The following is a 16,570-nucleotide window of genomic DNA, read 5'->3' as shown; positions in this document are numbered from 1 at the left end:
CCTACCAGTCTGCACTTGCAGGCTTGCGACAGCATGACAACTTCAATGGCATTCTCACCCTCACCCCCATCCCAGCCCGTTCCCCTTCCATCCCATCACCAATTTTCCACAAATAAAGAGGTGATATCTTTCATCGCCAAGAGAGAAAAAGACGCACAGTAATCATATATAATAAATCCTTCATCCCATCTCCATCCCAGACCCGTTCACGAGTCTATTGTAAATACATACATAAATCCATACATATGCTTACTATTAGCACTTCCCCCCTCTCCCCTCACCTCACCCATCCCTTCCATACAAAACAGGCAGGCAGGCAAACAAACAAACAAGCAAGCAAGAAAGCAAGCGGTCAACCGCCTCAAGCTTGGCACCCGGCAGGAAGCCGCCCGAGAACCGGACCCATATATCCAGATCTTCTGCCCTGCCCTGCTCCTGCCCAGAACACCTAATCAATCATCCACGCGAGAATCCGAGCGTCCGGGGTACCATACACAGTAGTCTAGTCTAAACTTGCACATTTATATCCACAAACCACATATATACGTCCGTCTGTACGTTGAAGAAAATTTTATCTAGCCCCCCGCACACCCCGAAGAATAGACCCGGACCTTGAATATCTATCTATCTATCTATCGATGCCAAGAATACAAGCTACAATAAGCATAATCGATGCAGACGATGTGCATTAGCGAGAAATCTTGTACTGTATTGGGGATGCAATGCATGCCTATCTGTTCGCTTCGGAGATCACGTATAGTACCTACCTAGGTATGCAAGTACATATCTCGGATGCCAAGATTTTGCTATGTGTCAGCTTGGTCGGAGAGATTCTGGACTTCCTTTTGGTGATGAGTTTGGGATAGGGAGATGAAGATGTGGGATGTGAGGGGTAGAGCCACTTTGAGGACGTATGGAGCGTTGTTGCTTTGTGTGTAGAGGTACCGCTCGTGCAAGTTAGCATTGTGCTGACAGAGGAAAGTCTCTTATTTTTTGCTGTGAACAAGTAATTCTATTATTTTTGTGATTCCCCTCTTTTTTATATTATTTAATTAAGTAATTAACTAGGTGTTTTTTATAGGGGAATAGATATAGTACAAAAGTTACCGAAGCTGACCGCCACCATTCATACATTTTTCACATATACAATTATAGACACAATATATCATCCGCTCCTCAATTACCCCTGACTTCTCGCTTCCCTTCCGTGTATAAAATGAAGCATGCCCAAACGCCACGCTCATGCATTACTATCTCCAAATCATTTTAATCATTACCCATGTTGCCCAGTAACCGGGGTTTTGCTATCGTATTTGTCCAGCTCACTTCCATCCCCGGAGTATCCTATCCTATCTCGATTGTCATCGATGATACGGGCGTATTCGATTAGAAGTCTGAAGAGATAGATCTGTTTCGAGGCTAAATTAGCACAAGCCATTCACGGTGTCTGTAATTTAATACGGGAATAAACTCACCTCAATATCCTCCTTTCTTAAAACCTTGTTGGCCCATTCGCTTCCCTGTCTCCCCAACTTTCTTGCCTCGAAATCATGCCTTTGTACATACGGCTTTCCATCTCTTCCTTTCGAGTCTGCATCTCCTAATCCAATGAAATACGTAAGGATACTATACAACTCATCATACCGATTATCCAATGGGACAAAATGTCTCCATTGAAATAATCGACTGTCATGCCATTCCCTGAAGATAGTGCTCTTGATACCCAAACCCTTACTTTTGAGAAAGGCATGCCAACGTCCGGAGAATGAATGGCCGTCGACATCGATGAGATATTTACTTTTGAATTGGTCGGTGAGTTCTACCGATGGCTTGTAGGTCCAGACATCATCGTAGAAGTCACAGTTTGGTACGCAGGAAGCAGCTTCGGTGAATCCAGCATCCGTATGTTTAGTGGCGAATTCGCTGGGTTGGAAGTGATTATAAGGTTTATATGTACCAGGGGTGGTGGGATCCATGGCCATGATGTTCACATTGGTATCTTTCATAACGGTGCCATTGGTAAGTAGAACTAATCTTTGACGATGCATCCTCTTCCAAGTCTCTGCAGTGTTAGTTCCCCCAGAAGTGACACCTCTCCAAATCATGTTGTCCGCCTTGTCATCCCATCCAACGTCACCTGCTGGGTTGTAGGCGTATCGAGCATCATCATACTCGTAGTATTTATTTGCAGGGAATAGAATATCATTGTTGATATTAACTTTACATTCCCCGAATACAGGCAATGGCAATTTGCTGGCCGTTACTGTACTGCTTGCATATAGAAATCCATGTAAATCTTGAATTTCAGGACCGACTGTACAAAGATCCGAAGAAAGGTTAAAATTTGTAATAAATCCTCCGTCTGGACTTTTATAGGTGGCTTCTGCATCAGATTTAGACATTGAGTCTCTGGCATGAGATTCCGGAGGGCAGGCTTCTTTTGCAATCAACATATATTGTCGACCAGGTGCTCTAAACCACTCTGGGTCCTTCAATAAAGGCTCAGTCTTCCCATCTTGAAGAAGACTTGCCCCCTTTTGCCACAACCCAGACATATTTGTAGTGAATTCGGCTACAGCTTCTGGTAACATAATTCTGCTAGCCGTTTCGTTAGCAAGGAGAGCTTGAAGATCATCCCATGGTATGGCTAGACGTGGCTGATCTAGCCTGTTCATAGCAATATCCATGTCCGGTAAAAACTTGACGAAGGGTTCAATCATTTCTTTCATAGTTTCTGCTCTCCAGTTTTCATTGCTCAACTTCCAAACTTTCCCAGATCGTATGTGAATCCCAGAAATACCATCATCGTGATTGGCATGAAGATGCGCCGCTTGGGATCGAATGATAGCGGGATCGACTCCCCAGAATGGCCGTAGATCATCCATAATTTGCTCAAAGTCGTCGATATTGTAAACGTTCTTGTCTCGAGCATATTTATACCAATCCCTGAACTTTGGCGGCGGGTGCCTTCCATATTTCTTTCTATACTTTGACACAGTTTCCTTGAAAGTTTTTGATCTGCTTTCATCGTATATTCGAAATGCTTCATCCGCTTCTTTCATGAGCGCAGCTATAGGATGTTGGTCTGCAATATCACCCACCACTTCTTGGTCTTGATGCGACGTCGACGATTTTGAGGACTATGTAAAATCCAAGATTAATTGGCAAACCCAGGTCAAGAGGCGAAGACAGTACTAACATCTGAATCGGGCTTATTTTTCAACCCTGGTAAAGGGATCTTCTTCACTTTCGATCGCACATCCGCACCAGAGAGCATTGACAGATTGAAAAGAAGTATTACAAGACCAGTAATGGCTAGAAAGAGAAAAAACCGACGCTGACCGCGATCAAGCCCCATGATGCCGGCTTGACGTATTCACTCCCTCGAGTATGTCGTCTCTTGATACAATTGTGCGCGCATGCGAGTGAGTCTTGGAAAGGAAGATTCTTTGGTGTCATAAAAGAGTTCGAGATGATAGTAGCATTGAACAGTCCATCAGGAGGAGATCTTGTCTACTGTATACTGTAGTTTTGTAACTTGTAGATGGTATTGGTAGGTATTGGGTTACAAGATAAAGAAGAAAATTTGACGAATACTTTTTTTTTTGGTCGAATTACTTTCATGTAGGTACTCGATTGGATTGATGATGGATTGGGTTGGTTGGCCTGTTGGTTATATATTAGTCTATTCTGTGTTCTGTCTGCAGCTACCTACTCGAGCTACTCCGGTCCCTGGGAATTGTCTGATAAGCTTCTTTTCTGCCCTTGATCTGCCAGGGAAAATAAAAAACCCGAGAAGATGATCGAATATTGAGATTTCTTAAAGCGGCAGCAGTTTTTAGATAACCAAATAAACCAATCAGCAACCAGATCAATAATTTTAATTCAGAACCTCTTGGTAAGGCTCGATATTGACAAAGACCTCTTAATCCACCCTCTCTCCTCCCCCTCCCTCAACACAATATGCCTCCACGATTACCAGCGCTCACTTCTCATTGTCGCTCGGCGCCAACTCTGGCCACACCTTTGGCTGCATTCCTTGCACCCTTGATGCAAACCCGGAACGCTTCGATTCTTTCATCTTTGTCGGACAACTCTGGAGCATATAATAAACGTATACGAAGAGGTCGAGGTCCATCTTCGGGGAAGGGAAAGACATCAGGACGTGGTCATAAGGGTCAGAAGCAGCATGGAAAAGTGCCAGCACGATTCCAAGGTGGTCAAACACCACAAGATGTTGTTCACGGCGTGAGAGGATTTGAGAATCAGTATGAATTCCAAAGTTTTTCTACATTCAATTGAGATCCAAAGTTCTCTCTGAAAGGTCTTCTTGTCGAACTATAGCTAATGAACTTATCAGTTTCTCCGTTGATATGTCCCCAATAAATCTTAATCGCATACAAGAATGGATTGACCAAGGTCGGCTCGATCCCACACGGCCCATCACTTTGAAGGAATTGGCGGATTCTCGATGTTTACACGGAGTAAAGGATGGAGTAAAGCTATTAGCGAGAGGAAAAGAGGAGTTGAAGACGCCAATTAATATTCTGGTCTCTCGCGCTTCGGCGACGGCAATCGAGGCAGTGGAGGCGCTCGGAGGAACAGTCACAACTAGATTCTATACAAAACCAGCGATTAAGAGACTCTTAGCGGGTGAATCTGTCTCCAGTTCCGTTCCACTCTCAGCAATCGACGCCCAGTTAGTTAGCGACTCTCCAATCCTCACAGCCGCTGCTGCTGCTTCACCATTCTCGTACCGCCTGCCAGATCCCACAAGTCGTAAAGACATCGAATACTATAGAGATCCGGCGCACAGGGGCTACCTAAGTCATACCGTGGAGGAGGGTCAAGGACCAAGTTTGTTCTTTAGGGCTCCACGTACAGGAAATTTCCAAAAGAAATCGAAGAAGACAGGTACAGGTGCTGCAGCGAGTGCCAACAGGATATGGTAAATGTTGCCATTGTATATTAAATATGAGGAGTGGCTATGACGTATTCCGATATGGATCGAGCAAGAGTTTTGCAATTTTTGGGTGATTGAACGCCATTCTTTGAATCATCAGCCCACAGACCTGAAGGCAACAGATGGTGTGGATTCATTCCGACTATTGCGAAATGTTTTTATCTCTCCATGAGCATGTCGTACACTGATTCAGCGAGGACGAAATATAGGGCCAGGTGCTCGAGTCTCATCTTGCTCTGGTGTGGTTTAAAGCTTTGCAGCTAGGTCACACTTGACCAAGAAATGAATGTTTACATGTGTAATGAACCCTCAAATACTACCCCGCAGACCGAATACATCAGTGATCGAGCATCAAAAGTTTTGTGTAAAGAAGAGTTGTAGTCTTATATTTGCTCATCCTGCAGCCTCCTCTTGGATCTAAAATGCCCGATGTTTAATCTCACAATGATTAGCTATGATATTTCCATGCACCAAGGCTTCTTAAAGACGAGAAATTTAATTATTGAGGAAACTAAAACCTGCATCTTGTACATAGATTAAAGGGGCATATATGTTTAGACGACATCATTCTTGTGACTACGAAAACGTGACTTATCTCATACATGGATGACGATATGAATAATTATTGAGTATTGCATAACATATCGTAGACCATATCAAGATAATTCTAAATATCACCAAGATTCCAAATCGACCTCTCAATTTGAGTTTCCTGTCACTTGGATCCATACCTCCTCCACAGTCCCACCTTGGTAGTGTACTAAAATATGCGCGGTTACATGGTGAGAAAGCATGTCCAAGCTTTCCCGCGTCTAGAGCTTCCAAGCTTCCAAAATACTCAAAACAATTATCGATGATAACGACGTTACGATACAAAATTACTCAATTCTGTCTTACTGTACATAATTATACATCCTATAGGATATTAGCAATATAATGTCTCTATTCGGAGATGACGACGAGCCTGTTGGCGCAACAATCCCGTCAAAGTCGCGATTATCCCTCTTCGACGACGAGCCAAGTTCAACCCCAGGATCCAAATCTTCATTATTCGCAGATGACGACGATGTCTCTGGAGGCTCGCCATGGGGTACATCATTGCCAAAGAAACTAGACCGGGGAGCTTTACTAAAAACTCTTCTTCCCACATCCGACGTGCCCGAGAGTTATATTGACATGTTTGATGATATGCTCAAGGATGGCAATGAATCCAATGGAAAACTTAGTAGGACCGGCGTGACAAAACTTCTAGGTGCTGCAGACTTGGGCCCTGAGAAGTCGAGCTGGATCATGAAAATTATTGCCCCTACTTCACAACCACAAGATCTAGAACGGAACGAGGTCAATGTACTATTGGCTTTGATCGGGTTGGCCCAGGAAGAAGAGGATGTCCATGACGTTACACTTGATGGTGTAGATGAGCGACGAAGGAGTCAGTGTCTTTTAATATTCACTTTCGCTTGTTCTAATCTGATAAATGCGTAGATCTCCCAGTGCCCAAGCTTGCAAGCTTGACAAACTTAGCAATCGCAAACTTAGAATCCTCTGCGACCGATGAATCAACTGCGAAGCCTGCTCAGCGACCTGCCACCCCACCATCTGTACCATCCATACATAACTCATTGTCCCCCCCACAATCTAGAATGTTACGAAAAGATTCCCTGGAATTTCCCGAGGCTGATCCATGGGGAAGCCCGGCTCTTCACAAAGGCCATAATCATGCTAGTCCCAGATCGAATGGACCCCCGACAAATGGAGCACGCGTGAGAACTGTAAGTGGCTTCACAAATACTTCTACAGGACCATCAAATGAAGATCGACGTCAGCAGTCTAGGAGTGCTCCTATGGAGCCTGCGAGTGGAGGATGGGGCTCCTATGATGCGAATCCAAATTTTAACAACTCAGCAACACCACCAGTTGGCGGTAGTGGTGGATTCGGTGGCGATGGTGGGGAAGGGGAACGGCCAGAGGAAGCTGCTCCGCCAGCCCGCACATTTGGCGGTGGCCGTGTGACTAGCAATGGAGCAGAAGAGAATATAGTCGTCACTCTGTTAGCTGAGAAAGAGGGCATGTTCTTATTCCAACATCATAACTATCAGGTTTCTTCTGTTCGCAGAGGAAGTAAGGTTGTGAGAAGATATAGTGATTTCGTCTGGTTGCTAGATTGCCTACAAAAGCGATTCCCTTTCAGACAATTGCCACTTTTGCCCCCAAAGAGAGTCGCAGGTATGTTTGACTTGCCCACCAAATTTTCATTGCTGACCTGAGGGGTTCATAGTGAATGGAAATCATCTGGCTGCAGAAAGCTCATTTATGGAGAAACGCAGAAGAGGATTAGCACGGTTTTCCAATGCACTTGTCCGACACCCTGTTCTTAGTCAAGAGCAATTGGTCATAATGTTTCTGACTGTTCCAACAGTAAGTCCTCACTTCTCTTACATCTTACATATTGTTACTAAGTATAGGCTAATTAGCATCAGGAGCTTGCTGTTTGGCGAAAGCAGGCTACTATATCTGTTCAGGAGGAATTTGTTGGACGGCCACTACCCCCGGGACTAGAAGACTCTCTTCCCCCTACTCTGAATGATCTCTTCGCCCAAACTCGAACCGGTATCCGACGATCTGCAGAAGCCTATGTTAACATGTGCAATCTTATGGACCGCCTAGCAAAACGCAATGAAGGACTTGCTGCAGATCATTTACGTATGGCGCTCTGCTTACAGTCGCTCACTGATGTCTCCCAAGACACCTACGCTATCGATACCAATGATGTGCCACTGTTGAACGAGGGTCTTCATTCTACTGCCAAGCATCTTTCCAACAGTCAAAACATTCTCGAAGATGAGGCTAAGGCCTGGGATCAAGGCGTTCTAGAAGACTTAAAGAAGCAACGAGACTCTCTTGTCAGCATGAGAGATATGTTCGAGCGTCGGGATCGTTATGACAAAGACAATATTCCATATTTAGAACGCAGGATTGAAAACAACGAGAATAAATTAGTGACAATACGATCAAAGCCTGAAAACATGGTTAAGCCAGGAGAAATTGAAAAGGTCACAGAAGCAATTATCAAAGTAAGTTCCACAAAGCAGAAATTGAAGCTTACGAGAACTAACGTTTCATAGGATAAGGAGTCTATTGTAGCTCAGCATGCGCGAGGGATATTTATCAAAGAGTGCATAAGAGATGAGCTCATCTACTTCCAATCAACACAATATAACATCAGTCGACTAAGTCAAGACTGGGCACAAGAACGTGTGAAGTACTCGGAGCTTCAAGCCCATAACTGGAGACAACTGGAAGAGGAGCTCGAGAGTATGCCACTTGGGGATTAGGAACTATATGGCGGCTGCTTTTCATTGCGTTCTTTTCAAAACTCAAATTAGATACCATTAGCGGCATTCAATTTCGGGGGGTTCATTTATTCGAGCGTCTGTCATACTTGTATACATAAATATTGTTTGGGATGGACAGCGATTTTGTGTGTGGGTGAGACCCATGACGGTGTGGGCCAGTAATAATGATACAAATCAATCATACTAATTTTTGTTTAATTTGAATTGTCTCCTGAAGTTTTTTGATAGGTGATTTTAGCGCCTTTTAAGAAGAAAGCAGCATCAAAATTGCTTTCTTCTGGTCGTTCCATACATAATACAATATTAATCAAATACCACTTCAAACTTTCGAGTAGACATCTCTCCTTTTTGTCGAAGGCTATCATTCTCGTCTAAGAACCTGAAACAAATATCGCTTATGATAAACTATCTTTCGTGCTTTCTTATCTTAATACAACACCCATAACTTTATTTTTGCGCTAGGCTGCGGGACTAAGGCCGGACCAGAAGCCCATGTTCTTAAATTCACAACCCCGCCATCTCCTCCTCCAGACTTCCAATAAACACCAAACATAGAGGGACTTTTTTTCAAGATGCCTCTCAATGCGCCACAACGTGCTATGCTCAATGAGTTCATGCAAATTACTGGGGTTTCAGAAAGAAATGCTCTGAAAGTGAGTAAACTGAGATCAGCCTGTTGCCTTGAGCTCTTCCACCTCAGATGTCAAAACATAAACCCATTTACTAATAGATCTTGTTTCGCAGATTCTTAAATCGACGGGATGGAAACTGGAATCTGCATGTGATAGGTGAGCGAATATTTTACTTCCCAGAACTCGAGCTGCGCGAACGAATATCGATAAATGTGGACTACGATTCGACACACGACACACTATCCCCTCGATATTTGATATGACTTCGAAATATGATGGCATCCTTAAGAGATGATCGGGATACGCGGCGCAAGTCAAAAGTGTTCTCGTGCATGAAGTTTGATGGGTCAACATATATGAGATGTTAGAAAACACTCAAATACGCTTGTTTACACTCGCTGTCGGTGGACCCCAAAATCGTTGTTTTAATTGGAGGATTGCCGATTTAGTCGACTATGTTCAGCTCGAAACCCATCACTATTTTACCTTGCTATCTCTGGCTTGGTCCAGATATATGCTGTTCAGTTTCATCCACCGCAGTGAGATGTTGTAGGGTTTATTCGAAGTCCATATTTAAGGCAGCAGACGTCTAGTATGGCTCCGGTTACTGATCATGAGTACGGACACTATGAATTATCAGTCAACACTTGCCAGCTCACGCACTCATTTGAATTCTCACAATACATACTAATGATCTAATTGTAACAGCTTCTTTCAAGGAAATGGTGCCCCTCCCCAAGCGAAAGAAAAGGAGTCTTTGACGAAGCTTTTCGAGAGCTACCGCAGTATGTATCTCGAATAATATCTCTTCAAGGCAGTTGAACACAGAAGAAGCTGAACATTGGTGATCTAGCTTCCAATGATGATGTTGACATGGTTGGTGTTGACGGTACTATGAAGTATTTTGGGGAAGATTTGGGCATCAATCTGGAAGGTGTTGAGTTTCTGATCCCCTGCGAAATCATTCAAGTACCATCTATAGGAGAGATGGCCAAAGACGACTTTGTCAAGGGATGGAAAAAGTTGGGGTAATACTGTCCCCACAATGCTTACCTTCAGTTACTAACACTTTTGAACAGCCTTGATACATTGCCCAAGCAAAAGTCATACATTTCAGAGGTCAAGGATTCATTGTCGACCGACGTGGAATTGTTCAAGAGAGTATATAAACACACCTTCATCTGTGCTCGTGAGAAGGGACAGAAAGCTCTTTCGTTAGAACTTGCCAGTGTATACTGGGAGCTCTTGTTCAACTCTCCAGGAAAGGAATGGAAGACCGCCTCAACCAATTGGATCAAACTCTGGTTGGATTTCCTCGGACAGAATTGGAAGAAGAGTGTCAACAAGGATTTATGGAATCAGACATATCAGTTTCATGCAAAGACAATGGAGGATGAGAGTCTGAGCTTCTGGACTGAAGATTCAGCATGGCCAAGTGTCATTGATGAATTTGTTGCATGGGTAAAGAAGAATAGGGGAGATTCGGAGGAAGTTGGAGAGACAATGGAGACTGATTGAGAAGGAATGATAAAGATCTAGAAGGGATGCATTTTGATTTCTTTTTACTTGCAGCGAAGCATATTCCTGGTAGCGCAATGGCGTTCTAGGTAGCAGACTGGCGTTTGAAACACCATACAAGAATGTGAGGCGGAAATACCAATCCCTCAATTCCATAATGTAAAACCAACCTCCATACCCTGGCATGGAAATTTTGATCGCATTTTCCTTTTGACGCCTACTAATACAACATACAAATGACACCATGCTACTACTCATTTCTCCTTTGTATGTTCCTCCATTGTCCAAGGGATAGTCGAACCAATCTTACTCAAACTCTCCAATGTGCCATCTCCCAACTTCACCGAACTGAACTTGATCATCCGTGGATCTAATCCGAGAGTTGTCCGTACGTTATCTTGCGTCTTGCTCGAGGCGTCGTATCTCATAACAAAGTAATGTCCTTCATGGTATTGTGCTTGATGTTTGCGTGTTCGTTTTGGTAGACTAGATACTCCCCAGTTGCGTATGCCGCGAATGGTACCGCCGGATCTGAGTATGAGGGAACCAGCTGTGCGGGCAATTCTGTAGGTGAGGAATGAGTCGTTAGTCTCAATTATTGAGTTGGGTAGGAGGGGAAATTGAAAGGCGATTTACTCTTTGACCTCAACGAGGTTGCCGGGTCGAACCTAGAGATTTGTTAGATTGTATGTTCTCTTTTACATACTCCATTTGAGAAAGACTTACAATTGCGACGAGCTCATACAACATCTTGGTGGCTACATTCAAATTCTGATACTATTGGCATCGACTCAAGATTGTTCAGGAATCCATCGGAGTTTAACCTTAGATTACCCGACGCTAAAAAATAATTTTGAATTGCGATTGTGACGATAAGAAAACCCCCACAATCTATCAATTATTTTTTCTGAGGGGTCGCAAACTGTCTACCAAATTGTCTACAACACGCATATACAAAATGTCGAAACGTCCAGCCGAAGATGAGAACATGGATCTGTCCTTGAAGGCAGGAGAGAGACCGGAAAAGCCAGAATTGGATGATGGGGTGGGAGAGTTCGAAGACGAATTCGAAGATGAATATGAGAGCGAAGATGAGATTTTGGAGGCGGGTGTTGATGGAAGACCTGATGCTGAGAGAGAGGCTGAAGAAGCGGGTTAGTAGAATCAATTATGAAGCTGTTGTGAGTGCGCATTTATGGGAGTTTACTAATGCGCTTACAGAGGCCATGGAAGTCGATCAACAAACTTTCATAGTTGGTAGGAACAAACTAGAACCAGGACAGACATTATCCCCCGATCTTACTACATACGAAATGCTTCATGCTCTCAGTACCCCCTGGCCTTGTCTTTCTTTCGATATACTTAAAGATGGTTTGGGCGATAATCGAAAAACATATCCCGCTACTATGTATGCAGTTGCAGGAACACAAGCTGAACATAAACGGGAAAAGGAAAATCAATTGATGGTTATGAAGTTTAGTGGATTGAGTAGAATGGAGAGAGAACAGGGCGAAGACGAATCGGATGAAGATGAAGATGAAGACTCGGATCCTATCCTTGAATCGGCTTCGATACCTCTCACTGCTACTACAAACAGAATACGTTCGCATCAGATACCCGCTTCGGACTCTTCGCGGCCTCCTACTACCCTTACTGCTTCAATGAGCGAATCCGGTCAGGTTCTTGTTCACGATATTACTCCTCATCTATCCTCTTTTGATACCCCAGGCACTGTTATCACTCCACAACAAAACAAAGCTTTAGCTACTCTTAAAATGCACAAATCGGAAGGCTATGCCGTTGATTGGTCACCTTTGATATCTACTGGGAAGTTGGTAACAGGAGATAACGATGGCAAAATTTACGTTTCTACAAGAACTGCCGGAGAGAGTTGGTCAGCCGATGCACGCCCATTCACAGGCCATACTGGAAGTATCGAGGAATTGCAATGGAGTCCTTCGGAAAAGAACGTTTTCGCATCCGCGTCCAGCGATGGAACAATCAAAGTCTGGGACATCCGAAGTAAATCTCGAACCGCAGCACTTACAGTCCAGGTTTCCGAAACAGATGTAAACGTCATGTCCTGGTCGCACCAAACTTCTCATCTTCTCGCCTCCGGCGCCGACGACGGAGTCTGGGCAGTTTGGGATCTACGAAATTGGAAACCTTCAAAGACTTCTGAACCGTCTAAACCTTCTCCAGTCGCTTCTTTCAATTTCCACAAAGAGCAAATTACAAGTGTAGAATGGCATCCTACTGATGATAGTATTGTTGCGGTTGCAGCTGGTGATGACACACTAACGCTGTGGGATTTGGCAGTCGAGTTGGATGATGAGGAAAGTAAGGATACTGGTGGAGTTAATGATGTTCCTCCACAATTGCTATTTGTGCATTATATGGCGAAGGTCAAGGAGTGCCATTGGCATCCACAGATTCCAGGAGCACTTGTTGGAACTGGAGAGAACTTCAACGTTTTTAAGACGATTAGTGTTTAAAATGATGAGGCTCATGGCTCTTGAAAGTAAAGAAAGGAAAAACAAAACGGTCTAAAAGTACAATGAGAAAAAAAGTTTAACATCTGCTATCTGTGGTTCGAACTTGGAGTTGTGATGATGAACCATATGTGCAAATTGTAGGCAACAGTTGTTCCTCTGAATCGTCGTGAGGATGTATCGGCTAGCTCCGGGAATATCCCAGATTCACCTACCTAGAGATACTCCCCTGGTGAAAATATTCTTCACTCTTGGAATTTTCTTGGGTTACATCGGTTCGCGAGAAAATCTGGAGTTGCCTATTCTATTCTAGCGGATTCCCGCCACTTTCTACGTGCAGGGAATAATGGCTGTCTATCTCCAAGCAAGGCTTGGATCGACAGGCGTGGTACTCTTTTCGTATGTATGGAGCCCCCGCATTCTGGCGCGAGGAGCGGTTTCTGGTTAATGGTGGGTGGGAGATGGGTTTGAGATGACGGTGGTCTAGGAATGGGTCTAGGTTCAGGGTCAGGAGAGTTCTGGAAAGGTGATGGAGGCTCGGAGGGTAAAAAATTAATTAGGTAGAAGCGAGAAGTTGGAAGCTAGAGGTTCGATGTAGGAGTAGACTACCAGTAGTATGACGAACTATTGAAGCTTGGAATGGATGGTTGGATGGATAGATGGGTTTGTGTAAGGAAGCTAGAGAATGAGATCCGGAGGGAAGGGTGGAATGTGATACTTGTTTAGCTGAAGAAGATGGAGATGAGTAAGTAGAGTAGTGTGAGGATTAGGAAAGTAAAGTAAAGTTAGGCATGAAGACTTTTGCAGCTCGCTTGCTCTGGAACAGATGATTCGACATTCGGGATTCGAGATGGGACTTTTTGTGCTCTCGTCTGTCTAGGTATCTTACTCTGTCACATTCTTTTTTCGATCTATCGATCCTATATCTTTTCTTTCCTTTATTTTGTTCCGCTACGCTTTACTTTCTTTCCTTTTCTTGCGTTCGTGTTTCTTGGTATTGGAATATCGTGCATGGTATGATTTCTCTCTCGCGTCGACGATGCCAGCATGCAAGCTTCCTCGTGATCCAGTCAGCAACAGGGTTTCTTGCAACCCCGTCAGCCTCTCGAGGAGCTAGGAGATGTATTGGTGGCTAGGCGTAAGGATGACCTTTCCCCGCAAATTCCGCAAAGGTGGTGGAACGCACGCATGTTGTACAGACTACTGGTGGGCTGTGGAAAAGTGTTGTGAGAATGATATGGGGTGATGGCGGCTCTTTTTATTGTGTTTATTTTTTGCTTTGTTTGTGCGAAGAAGCTTTTTTGTATTTTGTTTTGGGGAATTTAAAATCAATTGCTCGCTTGACCGATCTGGATACGGTATTAATGATACAGCCTCGAGATGTAAAGTTGATCATCATTACCGGAAGAGTGTTCCAAATCCCATCTATTACTTTCCTTCATTATTGAGGAAATGAGATGAAGATACTTCTATAATCACCTCTTTCGATCCACTTCATTGCCCAAATTGGCAAGCACAAACTAATAGAATCGAATGTGGACATGATACCATTGCACCATACTACTTCCACTACACTCGGCGTTCAAACCCAAATCCAAACTCAAGTCTCACAGGTTCTATCTCCTTCCTTCCAATTCGGCCCCCTCAACCCCAACAAATCCAATGGCACTTTCAAATTCACCTTCTCCTCTACCTCTCCCTCACCATGTCTTCCCTATCGCTCGAAGCGTACACGCCCCCTCTCAGACGTCGATGGAAACTTGAACGCAGATACCGTGAATGAAGGACCAGGACGAAAAAAGAGAAGATTGCGTCTTCATCTTATTACCTCGCGATTGAGTAGACCATTCTCGGTGCCTGCAAGTTATAAACATGCTAGAATATTTGGCATCAAAGGAGTGTGTGTGAAGGGTGTTGGGGGGGCGAAAAGGCTTGGTGTATTTGGAGGAGATGGGAAAGTTGGAGGGAAGAAAGAAATTGGAATTGGACGGAATGTGCTTCGGAAGGTGGCGATTTTCAATCGGATCAGGTTGCAAATGCGGATGCATGGGGCAAGGGAGTCAACGATTCGTGAGCGAAAGCAACAGACATTGTTAGATGTGGATATGCACTTGAGGGAGATTCTCGAAGAAAAACAGAACAAAAGGTGGAATGAATTTGTGTTGCCTCCGAGTCCACTTGGAAGGTCGAACTATGATGTTTTAGATTCAGAAGATGAAATGCTGATGGATGAAATGGATGATGGGTGTGAGAGGACGATCTATAGTGACTTCAATGTCATGTGTTCTTCGGAAGAGGGAGAAGATGAGTATGAGTACCTTGATACGCTTGATGGACTTTCTCCCGAGGATATGCAAGAGCAGCCACTGAGTCCGCCCGAAGATGAGAGAATTGTGGAGATGCTGAGAGAGGAGGAAAGATTGCATGATAGCTATTTTGTATGTGTTGGAGGTGCGGGGATGGGGGTTTCGGTGGGGTAACTGGCTGTGAGATGAAGAAACTCGATAGTCGACTGGAATTGACAATGGAGGCAATCTCAGAGGAAGATTTGGGGACTATCTACTATGACAGATGAGATCATTTGTCGGGGGGTCTGTAGAGGTCCTCAAATCTAATTTGAAAGCTATACAGAACAACTTGGAAGGGGGGCTGATCGACTTCATGGCATTTGCATGGGTATGTGTTCACAAGTATCCAAAAACGTATCAACGCATAAATAGTTGGATTTATGAAGTTTAAGTGTTCTCAAAATGCTTTTTGTAGCTTGGTGGCGCGGTCTACTGCAATATCACACATAGCCTGCATTGGAGTTAGCTATAAAAAAATCATGATTAAATCTCGAATACCGCGTACCTGAATAGCCTCTTTCCTCTCGAGTCCAATATCTCCTCTTGATATTCTTCTTCTCATATCTTCAAAAATTATAGGTCTTGATCTTCCATTTACGAAAACACTAACATTATAGTTAGCCCTTGCTTGTCCACTATAGGAGATAGGCATGTTCATACACATATCTTAAGCCTGGGAAAGTCTTCTCATATTCTTCATTGAGAGCTTTTAACTTTCCAGCTTCTTCTGTAGGTCCAGTATTCAATTGAGCTTGTTCGGCTTTAGATTGTACACTTTCTACTTTCTTCTCGCCTAATCTAGGATGGGAACCAAGAATCTTGTCTAGCCACTCTCTATCACTTGGTAATGTACTTTCTGACAGATCAGCAAGTTGGGTGCCGACACTTGCGATAAGATCATTGTACGACTCGAAAGTTGTGGTATGAAGTAAATCCATAGAGAGTGTATGGAGAGCAGTACATGGCTCGAATAGGGCGTCGAGGACACTGGATCTCTCAACAGTGGATAGGGAGGGAATTCCAGCGATTGGAGGTATGGAAGTCATCGTTTTTGATATCGATAGAAAAGCTCTCGGGGAGAACGATAAGATTTGATGGACAAATGTTTATATATTTCGAACAACATATAACCTACCTAAGCATTTAATAATAAGTATTTCTCCATATATATCCCAAAGTGTGATTGATGAAGTCACTTAAAGGACATGAAATTCCCCACACAAGGCCGGCGCCGGGAGCTTCAAATCCAGGAACTAAGCCG

At 43.9% G+C, this 16,570-nt stretch overlaps 8 protein-coding genes across 8 annotated transcripts; 5 read left to right on the top strand and 3 right to left on the bottom strand.

Moving 5' to 3' along the window:
• Positions 1 to 1,033: 1,033 nt before the first annotated feature.
• EAE98_005043 (uncharacterized protein) lies at positions 1,034 to 3,648 on the bottom strand. The gene is made up of 3 exons (XM_038952664.1): positions 3,200 to 3,648; positions 1,476 to 3,140; positions 1,034 to 1,408 (listed from the first exon to the last, which is right to left on the bottom strand). Exons 1-3 carry the CDS (start codon positions 3,356 to 3,358, stop codon positions 1,274 to 1,276), a joined length of 1,959 nt encoding a protein of 652 aa, XP_038811314.1. The 5' UTR covers positions 3,359 to 3,648; the 3' UTR covers positions 1,034 to 1,273.
• Positions 3,649 to 3,963: 315 nt separating this feature from the next.
• On the top strand, positions 3,964 to 4,952 carry EAE98_005042 (uncharacterized protein; the record flags this gene model as incomplete). The annotated part of the gene is made up of 2 exons (XM_038952663.1): positions 3,964 to 4,268; positions 4,361 to 4,952. The coding sequence occupies 2 exons, from the start codon at positions 3,964 to 3,966 to the stop codon at positions 4,950 to 4,952; spliced, it is 897 nt and encodes a 298-aa protein (XP_038811313.1).
• A 947-nt stretch (positions 4,953 to 5,899) lies between these two features.
• Positions 5,900 to 8,298, top strand: EAE98_005041 (uncharacterized protein; the record flags this gene model as incomplete). Its single annotated transcript, XM_038952662.1, has 5 exons — positions 5,900 to 6,395; positions 6,449 to 7,189; positions 7,242 to 7,381; positions 7,438 to 8,037; positions 8,089 to 8,298. 5 exons carry the CDS (start codon positions 5,900 to 5,902, stop codon positions 8,296 to 8,298), a joined length of 2,187 nt encoding a protein of 728 aa, XP_038811312.1.
• A 593-nt stretch (positions 8,299 to 8,891) lies between these two features.
• EAE98_005040 (uncharacterized protein) lies at positions 8,892 to 10,469 on the top strand (the record flags this gene model as incomplete). Its single annotated transcript, XM_038952661.1, has 5 exons — positions 8,892 to 8,972; positions 9,064 to 9,107; positions 9,660 to 9,736; positions 9,805 to 9,979; positions 10,031 to 10,469. 5 exons carry the CDS (start codon positions 8,892 to 8,894, stop codon positions 10,467 to 10,469), a joined length of 816 nt encoding a protein of 271 aa, XP_038811311.1.
• Positions 10,470 to 10,723: 254 nt separating this feature from the next.
• Positions 10,724 to 11,219, bottom strand: EAE98_005039 (uncharacterized protein; the record flags this gene model as incomplete). The annotated part of the gene is made up of 3 exons (XM_038952660.1): positions 10,724 to 11,033; positions 11,106 to 11,137; positions 11,196 to 11,219. The coding sequence occupies 3 exons, from the start codon at positions 11,217 to 11,219 to the stop codon at positions 10,724 to 10,726; spliced, it is 366 nt and encodes a 121-aa protein (XP_038811310.1).
• Positions 11,220 to 11,427: 208 nt separating this feature from the next.
• On the top strand, positions 11,428 to 12,964 carry EAE98_005038 (uncharacterized protein; the record flags this gene model as incomplete). Its single annotated transcript, XM_038952659.1, has 2 exons — positions 11,428 to 11,623; positions 11,691 to 12,964. 2 exons carry the CDS (start codon positions 11,428 to 11,430, stop codon positions 12,962 to 12,964), a joined length of 1,470 nt encoding a protein of 489 aa, XP_038811309.1.
• Positions 12,965 to 14,502: 1,538 nt separating this feature from the next.
• EAE98_005037 (uncharacterized protein) lies at positions 14,503 to 15,441 on the top strand (the record flags this gene model as incomplete). Its single annotated transcript, XM_038952658.1, has 1 exon — positions 14,503 to 15,441. One exon carries the CDS (start codon positions 14,503 to 14,505, stop codon positions 15,439 to 15,441), a length of 939 nt encoding a protein of 312 aa, XP_038811308.1.
• A 223-nt stretch (positions 15,442 to 15,664) lies between these two features.
• On the bottom strand, positions 15,665 to 16,481 carry EAE98_005036 (uncharacterized protein). The gene is made up of 3 exons (XM_038952657.1): positions 15,970 to 16,481; positions 15,815 to 15,914; positions 15,665 to 15,760 (listed from the first exon to the last, which is right to left on the bottom strand). The coding sequence occupies exons 1-3, from the start codon at positions 16,353 to 16,355 to the stop codon at positions 15,707 to 15,709; spliced, it is 540 nt and encodes a 179-aa protein (XP_038811307.1). The 5' UTR covers positions 16,356 to 16,481; the 3' UTR covers positions 15,665 to 15,706.
• Between the last annotated feature and the right edge of the window lie 89 nt (positions 16,482 to 16,570).

This window comes from Botrytis deweyae (genome assembly GCF_014898535.1).
Source record: "Botrytis deweyae strain B1 chromosome Unknown BDEW_009, whole genome shotgun sequence".
Lineage (NCBI taxonomy): Eukaryota > Fungi > Ascomycota > Leotiomycetes > Helotiales > Sclerotiniaceae > Botrytis > Botrytis deweyae.
The sequence above is the reverse complement of the archived record's forward strand: the minus strand, read 5'-3'. Positions and strand labels throughout refer to the sequence as shown.